We start from the raw sequence: 12877 nt of genomic DNA, 5'->3' as shown, positions 1-12877 counted from the left end.
ATGAATCGAACCCGCATCCTCATAGATACTGTTCAGGCTCTTAACCTGCTGAGTCACAACGGGCACTCCAAAAAAAGGACAATTCTAATTGTAACCACATTTGACAATAGGTGAAACAAGATGAAATTTAAAGATTGAGAGGAGAAAAGCATTTCGAAACCTGTCAACCAATCTCCAATTTTCTCACTACTTTAGGACTCCAGTAATTAGACATACCCTGACCTTTTTGGCCATCCTGCAGCACATGGAGTTCCCAGGTCAGGGATCAGACCCGAGGTGCAATTGTGACCTATGCCACAGCTGTGGCAATGTCTGATCCTCTAACCCACTGTCCTGACGCTGCAGAGACACCACTGCTCCTGTAGGGCCACAGCAGGAATTCCTACCCTGAATATCTAACTTTACAAAATATATTCTTCTAATCAGCCCACACTAACAATTTAATCTTCCTATCTGCCTCGTGTAAAATAAGAATAAACGTTATATATTAAAGTTCATGTAAGTTAAGCATTTCAGATACAAGATTTTATACAATGGGTTCCTTTTATCTAAATCATGCTTCTCAACTCCCAATATTAATAACATATGGATGCCATAAAATAGTATGCATTGAACACTTAAAGGAATAGAAATTCAGGATAAAAGCTATTTCCTGATTTCAGTGTTTCAACTGTGGTAAAATGACAAAGAATACATGGTAATTCAAGTATATACTGTGTAGAATTTACTCATTTAGCATTAATAAGAAAGTAAACTCTGCCTCACCTCTTTTACCAGCCCTTCTGACAGTTTCTCTCTAAGCTGCCAAGTATGTTCCCATAAGCTCACCAACACACCTGCATTCCAGGCCCCAAGACTGCAAGTTGCCTCCTGCACTGGAGGTATCTCCAAAGCTGACCTTCCACAGGGCTGACTGCCATTCACTGAACACTGGTCTCTTCTGCTAACAAACAAGCTGCCTCCATGGACATGATTTGTGCACCACCTAGAAGTTTCTAAAATCAGTGTCAGAGTTGAAAAGGAATTCAGAAGATACCTCATTCAGTCTCCCGACTGAACGAACACACAGTCCGGAGAAATCCAGAGATCATGCTGTGAATTATTTGCGAAGCCAGGGCGAAGAACTAACCCTCAGATGCCAGACACTTGACATTTACTCTCATTCAATCCCAAAGAAGCAGTGGCTCCATTTTACAGATGATGAAACAGATTCAGAAGTAACCAGTCCTATTCAGCAACAACATCATGCTCTCTTCACTCTATCTCAATGTCAAAAACTCCAAGACTTCAGTGCTCCTCAACCAGCCTTAATCCATATCCCACTTCACATCTCCGTCAACCCAGTATTAAATTTCAAAGCACATGAGAACTAAGATCTATCACACGGTGTCGGTTGGAGAAGCATATTGCTCAGGCTGCAGGGACATTTTATTTGTTTAAATGTTTTTATTTAAAAAAAATTAAAGACCTTCATGGCACAACTTCTTCCCAGCACAGTTATGTTTTAGTTATACCAATTACAATACAATTACAACCAATAAATCATCAAAGTGGGGAGAGGGAACTTACGACTTCAAACTTAAAAAAGGAGGGTGGGGGCACTTCAAAGTTAAAAAATACTTAAAAAACCTTTCAGAGTAGTTGCCAACACAACTGTCTTAGATTGGCATTCCATTTCCTGCCATCTAATCAATGTAGACACAGGTAGTGCTGAGAAATGAAGTGTCCCAATACAAGGTATACAGATGAGGTAATTTACAACAACACAGAAGTTGTTACTCTGTAAACCCTTGCCCCCCACCCACCCACCCAGTTGGGTCTTTTTTTTTTTTTTTTCATGCTTCTGCAGTGACTCCTTATGTAGCATTTTAAAAACTTTTATTTATTTTAAAAGGCTCTTGGGTGGTATTTCAGAGTCCTCTGCATTCACCTTCCGTTTCTTACACGGTCTGATGCATGTCAGGAGGCTCAGCTGTTTGCAGCTCCCTGCATCAACCTCAGCTACACCCTAGGTTCTCTGAGCTACAAGGGGTGGGATGTGAAGTCCTGATTTATAACCCTCCTCCCCACCTCAAAAGAATTCATTAGTCATAAGTGTCCTGTTCAAATCACAATCCAGTGCAAACATAATCACAAATTGCATCTCTGGCACATCCGGTGCTTTGAGCTTCCGCACAAATTCAACATGGTAACCCCCCACAGCATTCTAGGGCATAAAGGGTCAAGAACAATAAATATCCACTGTAAGTGGCCACAAAGAAGAAAATCACCCTGCCACACAGAATGTTTTCCCTATGGTTGAGAAGCATTATAAAAGGAGGCTTTAGCTTCCTCTAAAGTTCACCATTATATTTACTAAAGCCGCCACCTTGATAAAGTTACTAGAGCCAAGATGGGTTACAAAGTTAGGTAAGTTCATTAAATTCAACTCCTCAAACAATTATGTTTATCTATGAGGCCCAAGTGAGAAAGGCTTGTGAATCTATAAAGGTAGGAGAATGGGGAACTAAGACTTCAGGCCTTAAAGCATGTTGGAAGAATTTTTCCTAGTCCCCACAAGCAGCTACTATAATGAAATACCAAGAGAAAATACAGAGCTGATGGTTTTGCTATTGTGCTTAAAAAACTAGGCTTCCTCAGTGAAGCACCTGATAAACTTAGGTGGTTGGATTACAGTGGAAAATCCACTTTACACACACACACAAACACACAAAAACTGGCGACTTCTCCCATCCCCAATCCCTGCACTGCTGAGACACAAAATGAATTTTATGGCAAAGGATCCTTAATCCCCAGAGACGCTTTGGCTTGTGGTGCTATTTTAAGGCCTCTCTGCCCTGCCCGGTACCATGGGTCGAACGAGGGGTGTATAAAAATGGGGGCCTTGGGAAGCCTCCACGGTACAGGGCTGCAGGCCCCTCAGATGTGAACGTGAGACACCCACCCAGCGAGACCTTTACACAGGGAACTTAAATCTAACCTTGATAAATAAAACCAAACGTTTATTTACACCAAAGAATTCCAACACTGGATCTTTCACATATGAAGGACAAAGTATTATATATATACACACAGCAAGGGGTGGCAGGGCTGTAACAAGAGAGTTTAGTTTTCCCACAATTACAGGTCTACCATTTCAGTTTCACTGGAGATAGTGGCTCTGCTCCTACCTCTCAGATACATTTACAAGACTGAGGGGCAGGTCTTCTCACTGGATGTGGCATGTGAGGGAAGGGGAAGGTAGGAGGAAAAGAAGGTAGAAAGCCTAAAATAAAACTCGGTGTGGCCACATCTCTCATTAGCTCTTAAAGAATTGCTAGCATGAAACATACATAGATGATTTTTTTTTCCTTTTGTAAAAAGCAATAAGTTATGCCCAGTAACTAATTGAAATCAAAATGGCTGAGTCAAAGAAAACTGAAAGACTTTGCCTTCCCCTCTCCTACCAGCTATAGAGCGTATTGGGAGATGAAAGGGGAGAGGACTAAGGTAAGGAGCCTGGGAGGTACAGTATTAAAGTTTGAAACTAAACTGAAACTAAATTATAAGTGAGTTGAATTTAGAGTTAGGTCAATAAGACATGATTCACACCAAACAGAATTTTTCAGAACCTGTCTGCACTTGGGGTACATTTTCAGCATCTCAACGTTAACTAAGACCTATGTCCAACAGATTCACCAGGATAACCCCACTGAAGCACTTTTGGAGTAAGGTGATATAAGTGACTAGCAGTACACTGTTCTTATAGGTTGGGTCCTCCCTTCCTCCTTCCTTCCCACCTCCCTTGAAGAAGCTACATTTGTGTAATCTCTGGAGAAGAGCATGAGATACAAACCCCCCAAGTGTGGCATGGTGGGGGAGTGATTGTGGGCATGGGAAGAATTCTTCACCCAAATGCAGCAGCCGGGATTGAGGCTGGTTTATCTTTGTTCTTTAGTGATGAGAAACTGAATTTGGAAGGGGAGAAAAGAATTTTGTCCGGGAAGTATTCCACCTGCAGATTATTTTTCAGGGAATCCCCTGAGTTATGAAAAGTTCGAGTTAAAAAAAAAAAAAAAAAAAAGAAAGAAAAAAGAAAAAAAGAAAATCAGCCTATTATAATTTTTTTTTATGACTGAACTACTATAAATCCACAAGCAACGGTTCAGACACGGTGCTTCTGAAGTATTTCACCCCTCCCCGCCAGGCGCAAGCTGCAGCAAGGGAGAGAGTGGACTCCCCAACCTCTCTGCTCAGGCATCAGGAGACAGAAGGGGCCATTACTGCTGAGCGCCAGCGGCAGCTGGAACAGGCATCCCGAGGGGGTTGGCAGCAGCAATCACTGGTGAGCCTGCCAGAGGTCCAAGGGGTGAAGGGGTTGGCACTGAAGAAATCCCTGAAAGAGAACAGCTGACAGTGAGCCAGAGACAACAACCATGGAAATCTTAAGTCACCTATTTTTCTGAGCACCTATCTCAAAAGTGACGTGATAATAATTCTCATTTTATTGAAGGCCTAGGTGTAGATTTTTTTTTTCTTTTTAGGCCCACACCTGCGGCATATGGAAGTTCCCAGGCTAGCGGTCTAATCGGAGCTACAGCTGCTGGTCTACACCACAGCCACAGCAACGTGGGATCCGAGCCATGTATTCGACCTTCACCAAAGCTCACGGCAACACCGGATCCTTAACCCACTGAGTGAGGCCAGTGATTGAACCCACATCCTCATGGTTCCTAGTTGGGTTTATTAACCACTAAGCCAGGAAGGGAACTCCTAGTTGTAGATTTTTACAAAATTAAATCTAATTTCAAATTAAATATTCACAAATGAAAATGGCAAGTTCTAATAAATTTAGTAGGCAGGTTAAGAAATCTTAAATTTGGAGAGTTTAAGCTGTTTGTCCAGAGTGCATGTCTAATGTCACAGCTATGCTTGGATTCCAACCCAAGCCTATCTAGGGCAGCACTATTTAACCAAACTAACAGCCACATGTGAATACTGATACGTGCTGATAATGTGGCTAGTGTAACTAAACAAATAACTTTAAAATTTCATTTGATTTTAGTTAATTTAACTAGCCACATGCGCCTAGTCACTAAATCTGAACAGCAGAAGGCTGGAGTCAAACTTCATGTGCTCATGACCACACTGCCTAGAGTTAGCCAGCACGGTCAGTGCAAAAAGGCTCACTTCCCTCTAAGCTAAAATGTTATTTCAGAATTTACTTCCATTTAGTTTCTTTCACCCAATGACTAAGTACCTGCTAGATTGCCCTCGACCAGCTGGTTCTTTAAATTTTCAAAACATTATAGATTTTGAACAAGTAATACAGTCATACGATTCAAAAATAGCAGAAAATTGAGTATACAGTGAGAATTCTCCTTTGGGTTCAATCCCCAGCCTAAGAACTTCCACATACCAGACATGGCAAAACAAAGAAAAACAAAAACAATAAAAAACAAACAAAATCAAAACAAACAAAACTTCTGAGTTTTAATGAAGCAACTACAATATGCCTAGTAGATTATATAATGGTTTATAGGGAATTATTATTATTATTATTTTTTGGTATTTCTGTCTTTATAGGGCCACACCCATGGCATACAGAGGTTCCCAGGCCAGGGGTCCAATCAGGGCTGTAGCTGCCAGCCTACGCCAGGGCCACAACAATGCCAGATCCAAGCTGCGTCTGAGACCTATACCACAGCTCACGGCAATGCTGGATCCTTAACCCACTGAGCGAGGCCAAGGATGGAACCTGTGTCCTCAGCAATGCCAGTCAGGTTCGTTAACTGCTGAGCCAAGAGGCGAACTCTGGAAATTATTTTTTATTGTTGAGGCATCATCACTTAGAACCCAAGCCACAGCAGGGACAATGCCAGGTCCTTAACTGCTAGGCCACCAGGGAACTCCCAGAGAACCATTTTTTGTTGTTGTTGTTGTTCTGGGTCACACCTACAGCATGTTTAAGTTCCAGGGCCAGGGATCAAGTTTGAGTCACAGCTGAGACAACAATGGATCCTTAAAGCACTGCACCAGGCTGGGGATAGAACCCATGTTGCCACAGAGACAACGCTGTATCCCTAACCCACCGTGTCACAGGGGGAACTCCTCTCTTTCCCCTCATTTTCTTAATCTTGCTTCTGAGGACCATGCCACCTACTTGTCACTCTAATCTATGAGATGAAAGGATTTTTTTTATGCTTCATGGCTTGTTGAGACTTTCAAGTCCCAAACAGTTTTTGGGATTCTGGCCTAGAAGAGACTGTATGATACCCTACTCAAGGCAGGGTCACTATGGTATATATCAAGTTTCAAAAGCATCCTGAAACCTGGTGGGGAGAACTACGCAGGTCAGTTGTCAATAAGGTAATTATTAGAGAAGAGGGAGCAAGAGTAAGAATAATAATTGACTTTTCTTTTTGAAAAATAAATTTACCAACGAACTGACCTGACATCATATTGGCGCTACTGACAGGTGTACTGCCCCCTGGCATGCTAGATGAGCCCATTCGAGCCTGGTCCTTCACAACAGTGTCTAGAAAAGAAACAAAAAGGTTAGGCTCTTACGATGCTTGAAAGATTAAACTAACCGTCTGGGGTCTTAAAGCAGTCATCTTTATTCTTTGCATCTTACTTATATTCCATATTATTGCCTTAGTAATAGAATTAAGGTGTCAACTGCCTTCACCATGAATCAAACAAGCAATATAAGATTGAACTATCTTTCTTGTCAAACTGTGATAAAGGCCAACTATTTAAACTAAATGACAGGAAGGTGAGGTAACTATCCACAGAGCTAATTTAAAACATAATCGATCCTGCTAGGGTTTAATGAGACAATACAATCTACCCTGACCTAGATAGTAATACATTATCAGAGTGAATTGGTTTTACTGCAGTTCACAGCTCAGCTTGTCAAGCATGATGCCAAGTAGGCCAAAACTACAGGTTTGTGCAAGTTAGTGCTATAACCAGACTTCACTTTCCATCTTGATCAGCCTGTCAGTCTGCTTCAGTTACAGGAGATTGAGCAAGAGTGTAATTGATTCACTAAAAACCTATCCCAACATTACCCAAGGAACAACCCAAAGTTAAAGCTAACATCACAGTGAGGATGGGCTGGGGCTAGGTGGGATTTTCACAAAGGACAATACACTCGCAAACCCAGGTCAAGGTGTTCATATAAGATTTTTAAGCCTCTCTGGCTCTCTCCAATGAATGATTAAGAGACAGGATAGATACAGGGCTGTATATTCTAATCCAACAACTCCAGACTAGCCATAGAGAAGTGTCACCCACACAGTAAGAAAAGCAGTTTATTTAGGAGTAAACATGTGTCAGGTACTCTGTTAGACAAGGCTCCTCCCAACAATTCTGCAAGACAGTTGCCTTAACTGTCCCCTTTGAAGAAATCATTGCAGGTGAAGTACCTTTTGCAACAAGCTAAGTAAGGAAGGTTGGAATTCCAGTTCTGTTCTGTAGGGCTCCTGACACACAGCTTTTTTCACAGCATATATTCTCCCCTACCCCGCACAGTCTGGAGGGCAGGCCTGTGCAGGGTCTGTGGACTGAACAGTTTTAACTCACAGAAATAGGGGTGCTCCATAGCCTCTCTTGCAGTGAGCCGTGACTGGTGGTCATATCGTAGCAGCTTGTCCAAGAAATCCAAAGCCTCAGGGCTGACAAGGTGCTGGTTTTCACTGTGGACAAAGCGTTCCCATCGCTTACGGGAGTGTCTGCAGAGTCAAAAGGGGGAATGAGATATGGACCAAGGGGCAGTTCACTGTGTACACTGTATGACTGTATGGACTAAGCTCAACAGTTCACTCCTACACTTTCCTTAGTGGCTAGGACCAGCCAATTGAAAAGAGATAAAAACTCAAGAGACTGGAGGAGTTCCTGTTATGACTCAGTAGGTTAAGAACCCAACTAGTATTCATGAGGATGCAGGTTCAATCCCTAGCCTCGATCAGTGGGTTAAGGATCCAGTGCTGCCGCAAGCTTGGTGTAGGTCACAAGTGAAGCTTGGATCCAGCATTGGTGTGGCTTCGGCGTATGCAGCTCGGATTTGATCCCTAGCCTGGGGACTTCCATGTGACGAAGGTGCGGCCTTAAAAAAAAAAAAAAAGGAAGGAAGGGAGGGAGTAAAAAATAAAAAAAACCCCACCCACAAGAGCCTAGTCTACCACTCTGCCACTGGAGACAACACACAACTAACTGGAGAGACTGGAAACAGCAGTGCTGCTCTAAAGAAAAATCTGGATCCTCATAATTTTAAGAAATAGAATTGAGGTTGCTTTATAGGACTGAATGCTCCTGCACAGCAAGGAGGGTCAGGTAACTGGGCTAACCAGGCCTCCCTCCACCCCCAACATTCCTGGCATCTCTGCCACTTGACCAGCAAAAGTTTTTGTATCAAGGAAGTTCACCCCGGCAGTTTCCACTGTGGCACAGTGTGTTAAGGATCTGGCGTTGTCTGTGGCGGCTTGGGTCGCTGCTGAGGCGGAGGTTTGATCCCTGCCCAGAACTTCCATATGCTGTGGGTGTGGCTGAAAAAGGAAAAAAAAAAAAGAAAGAAAAGAAAAAGTCCACCCGTTCATGTTGAGTGGTGAATGAATTACTACTGTGTTTAGTCATTATTTTTAGAGTCTGTTGCTTGCATATCAGTCTTGAAGCATGCACTTTTTATTACAATTTCTTTTTCTCAGAGAGGGGTTTTGTCATTTAGAGAGGCAGTTAAATCAAGAAATTTTGATTTCTGACTCAGCTGTAACCCTTCTAGAATCTACAGCCAGGATTCCTCTGACCATAACCTCTACACTGAGACTCCTGTAAGTGAATCTTGGAAAATGGCCATTCAATCCACTGTTTTTTTATCATATGCCTGCCTAGGCAGCATCCTATAGCAGTGTTGGCAAAGAGAATGTACCTATTTTGAGAATCCAAAGGTCAGTTTACACCCAAAGTGCTTAAGGCAAAGATGCATAATTTTGTTTTATGACTTACCTGCCCAAGATATCATTGAAACGTGGATCTAATTCAATGTTGTATTTGTCAATATAGTCATATAAATCTTCTGTCCCCAGAACCTTGGCTATCCTCACCAGCTAGGATTGAAGAAAGACAAAAAAAAAACCAACCAAGAACAAATTACATGATTAAATCAACAATTAACCATAACTGAATTAAAGAAAGGGACCATCGTTGCTATAGCTATGAATGTTACACTCAGTTTACCTCAAAATTCTTTCTACAACATGAATGGATTCCCACATAAAATTTCCTGTTATTACTAACGTGAAGCTATCAAACAGAAAAAGCAAACCACTATATAATCTGGTTCCTTTCCCCTGGTGAAGTCTTATTCCCCAACCCCACCCCACAACCCAGCTGAAGATGTTACTTCTTTTGGGAAGCTCCCCATGTACTCAGACTACTCACTCTCACTACAACTGCCTTTTGTACCCTGTCTATACTTCCAATCTGACATTTATGACTGTAACTGACTCTCTTATACACTGGGTTCCCTTAGTAGATAGACTATGAAGAACTTTTTGAGAAGAGGGATTATTCTTTCTTCTTTTTTTCCATACTCCTCAATCCTGCATGGCACCTGATAAAAGAGTTGCTGATTTTAACTGAATTCAGGTGGTATTCTTCAACTCATATGAAAAATGGTCATTGCATTCAAACAAGGCAACAGTAAGAGCCACAAGGCCCTAGCACCACTCCAGGTTTTTTTGAATGAAATGGTCCCTCAATCTCAAGGGGAAGAAGTATGGCCAGAATAAAAAATACCATTTATGTTTCTACTGACAAACATCAACTCAATCAGTTGTAGACAAAAGGATCACATATAAACTAACATGCTGGAGAAAACATTCCTAACCCTAACGGAAACTCACAACAGGAGATTCTAAGATAACATCTGCTATTTTAAACTATAATTCTTTTACATATTTTATAAAATATCTTACAAGCATATCTCACAGTTAAACAGCAATGCAAATTAAAGATGAGGGGGAAAACTCTAATTTCAAAAAGCTAAACCAATAGTTCCTAAAACATCAATCTATGAATCAATGTTGGATTGGCTGAACAAGCCATGAACTGAAAATTATTATAGGGTCCACACTCTTGGAGATTCGATATAGCTCTCAGGAGGGGGCTGGGCATCTATATTTTAGTAAGATACACTGCAATTTCTAATGGATAAGCCGAACTGGCCATTGCTAGGTTAGACCAGTACATTTCCTAATAGGAACAACATATATCACCTGGTCATAATTGTCATGTCCATGGAAAAATGGCTCCTTCCGGAAGATCATACTTGCCAACATACAACCCAAGCTCCACATATCCAAACTATAATCGTACATCTGCATTAAAGAAAATGTTGTCATCACACATGAAAAAAATGCTCTTTTTTAAAGATGAAAAAAAAATCACTCCATTGACTAGAAGTCTAAATACCAATAACATCTTCATGTACTTTTTTTCAGTCTTTTTTTGAATTCCCCACTATCCCTGCTTTAAAACAATCTGTGCATACATACAATTTTAAAACACTTTTTTCACCCCAATTGTTAGGCTATGGAAACCTATGTTAATGAGTATCATTATTTTATTGCATGAATGTTTCAGAATTTAATCTTTAATTTTTTTTTTTTTTGCCATTTCTTGGGCCGCTCCTGTGGCATATGGAGGTTTCCCAGGCTAGGGGTCTAATTAGAGCTGTAGCCGCCAGCCTACGCCAAAGCCACAGCAACGCGGGATCCGAGCCGATTCTGCAACCTACTCCATAGCTCACAGCAATGCCGGATCCTTAACCCACTAAGCAAGGCCAGGGATCGAACCTGCAACCTCATGGTTCCTAGTAGGATTCGTTAACCACTGAGCCACGACGGGAACTCTAAGAATTTAATCTTTAATTTTAGGAATTTTTTAGGTATAAAATGTTTTCTGAACTCAGGATTATATCTTCAAGACCCCAGAAAAACAACTTCTAGGACAGAGCTTGAACCTAAACACCTGGGAGGACTGGGGCATGAAAGGTACTCCTGAAGATTTTGTTTCTATGAGAGTGCTTTTTTTCTTTTTTGATAGAAGGAACATCTCCTTAAGAAGAGACGTTTACTCAAGGTTGGTTAAATCTAGCTTACAATGCTCAAACCAGCTCTGGAATTTCTGATTAGAAAAAGTGTCTTTGGTGTACTTTCTCTTCAGTTAGGATCAAATGCAGCTCTATTCATATTCTACTGACATGACAATATAAATGTAGGTGATAGCAGGTGAACTAAAGTGATTCATATTTTACATTTATATAAAAGAGACAGTCATGGATGTGCACAAATGGACTACTCAAAAGTGTAAAAAGACATTTTTGGGTTTTTTTTTTTTGGCAAATTATGTGCAAAATAAACACAGGACCAAGATTTTATCTGCCCTTCTTACCTGATAGTCTACAAGTAGCTCAGGACCTTTGAAATATCGGGAAGCAACTCGGACGTTATATTCTTGGCCGGGATGGTAAAACTCAGCCAAACCCCAGTCTATTAGCCGGAGCTGAAAGAAAAAAAAGATAACAATGAATGATTTTATGTTTCAAGTTACGTCCCCCCCACCAACTGCCATTAAAATACTCTCTTAAAAACACCAGCCATTTCACTCTCTGTTGAAGACTACCTATTGCCATTTTAGGATGAAAATCAAACTCCTTAGAGTCTGACATACTGAGTTCTCTCCCAGGTTCCTTTGCTCCAGTGAGACTTATAGATCCTGAAAGATAACAATCTCATTCTGTGCATCTGCAAATTTCTTAACTGCTCATCTGACTAGAATGTCTCCACTATTCAATCTAGACTCCTACTGTGGTGAACATCTCATCTTTTGAGTTAAGAAAGCCTATTCAATGAAGTCTTTTCTAATTATACAAACCATTGAACAAACCACTGAACCAACCATTGTCGTCAGTCCTGCCCTCAACCTCAGATAAATTTAACAGAATCCACAACTCTTTGTTGTATATTTGTTTTCTACCTTTCTTTTTCAATATGGACTATAAGCTCCTTGAGGGTAGGGGCTGTTTTATTCACTTTTGTTAATTTTTAGAATGCAGTGTAATACACAATACAGAGAAGAAAATTTAAAAAATTTGTTGAGTGAATGAAGAAAAAAAGCCACACAAAATAGCTCTTACCAAAAATGTATCCTGAAAGTGGAAACAGCAGTAACAAGGACAAGAGGCAACCTAATTTGCTCTTTGTGCAAATCATGACCAAGATTTAAAGTGTGAGCAGCAGGGCCTGAGTAATGCCTAACTGCCCTAGCTCCATCTCCAAAAGTTCACTGTTAATTAGTGTCTTCTTTTAGTAAACAAAGGGAAATACAGTAAGTTCCCAGACTAGGGATCGAACCTGTGCCACAGTGGTGACCCAAGCCACTGCAGTGACAACACTGGATCCTTAACCCACTGTGCCACAGAAGAACTCCTCTTCAACTTTTTAATATCAGTGCTCCAGAGCCGTATCCGAGCCTCCTATCTCATCAGTAAGTATTTCCAGACGACTTTTTCTTTTTCTTTTTTTGTATTTTAAGGGCTGCACCCGTGGCATATGGAGGTTCCCAGGCTAGGGGTTCAATCGGAGCTGTAGCCGCCAGCCTATACCACAGCCACAGCAACTCAGGATCCAAGCCATGTCTGTGACCTATACCACAGCGTACAGCAACGGTGGATCCTTAACCCACTGAGTGAGGCCAGGGATCGAACCCAAAACCTCATGGTTCCTAGTCGGATTCGTTTCTGCTGCGCCACTACGGGAACTCCCCCAGATGACTATTTCTGGTCTCGTGGCTTCATACCCAGTATCTTACCTTTTCCCACCTAAACTCTCTT

The 12877-nt window shown here is 41.3% G+C and overlaps 1 protein-coding gene across 3 annotated transcripts in view; it reads right to left on the bottom strand.

Moving 5' to 3' along the window:
- CSNK2A1 (casein kinase 2 alpha 1) overlaps positions 1432-12877 on the bottom strand; it is a 55108-nt gene continuing 43662 nt past the window's right edge. Inside the window, exons 8-13 of one of the 3 annotated variants that reach the window (XM_003134359.5) lie at positions 11437-11547; positions 10260-10361; positions 8989-9089; positions 7570-7718; positions 6431-6517; positions 1432-4375 (exon numbers count right to left, since the gene is read on the bottom strand). In XM_003134359.5, the coding sequence (XP_003134407.1) occupies positions 4260-4375; positions 6431-6517; positions 7570-7718; positions 8989-9089; positions 10260-10361; positions 11437-11547 (666 nt within the window). In that variant the 3' untranslated portion in view covers positions 1432-4259. The remainder of the gene's footprint in view (positions 4376-6430; positions 6518-7569; positions 7719-8988; positions 9090-10259; positions 10362-11436; positions 11548-12877) is intronic. The other 2 variants (XM_005672820.3, XM_021078192.1) reach the window with 2 other exon arrangements.

This window comes from Sus scrofa, chromosome 17, assembly GCF_000003025.6.
Source record: "Sus scrofa isolate TJ Tabasco breed Duroc chromosome 17, Sscrofa11.1, whole genome shotgun sequence".
NCBI classification, from domain to species: Eukaryota; Metazoa; Chordata; class Mammalia; order Artiodactyla; family Suidae; genus Sus; species Sus scrofa.
Note: the sequence above shows the minus strand (reverse complement) of the source record. Positions and strands in the feature narration are given on the sequence as shown.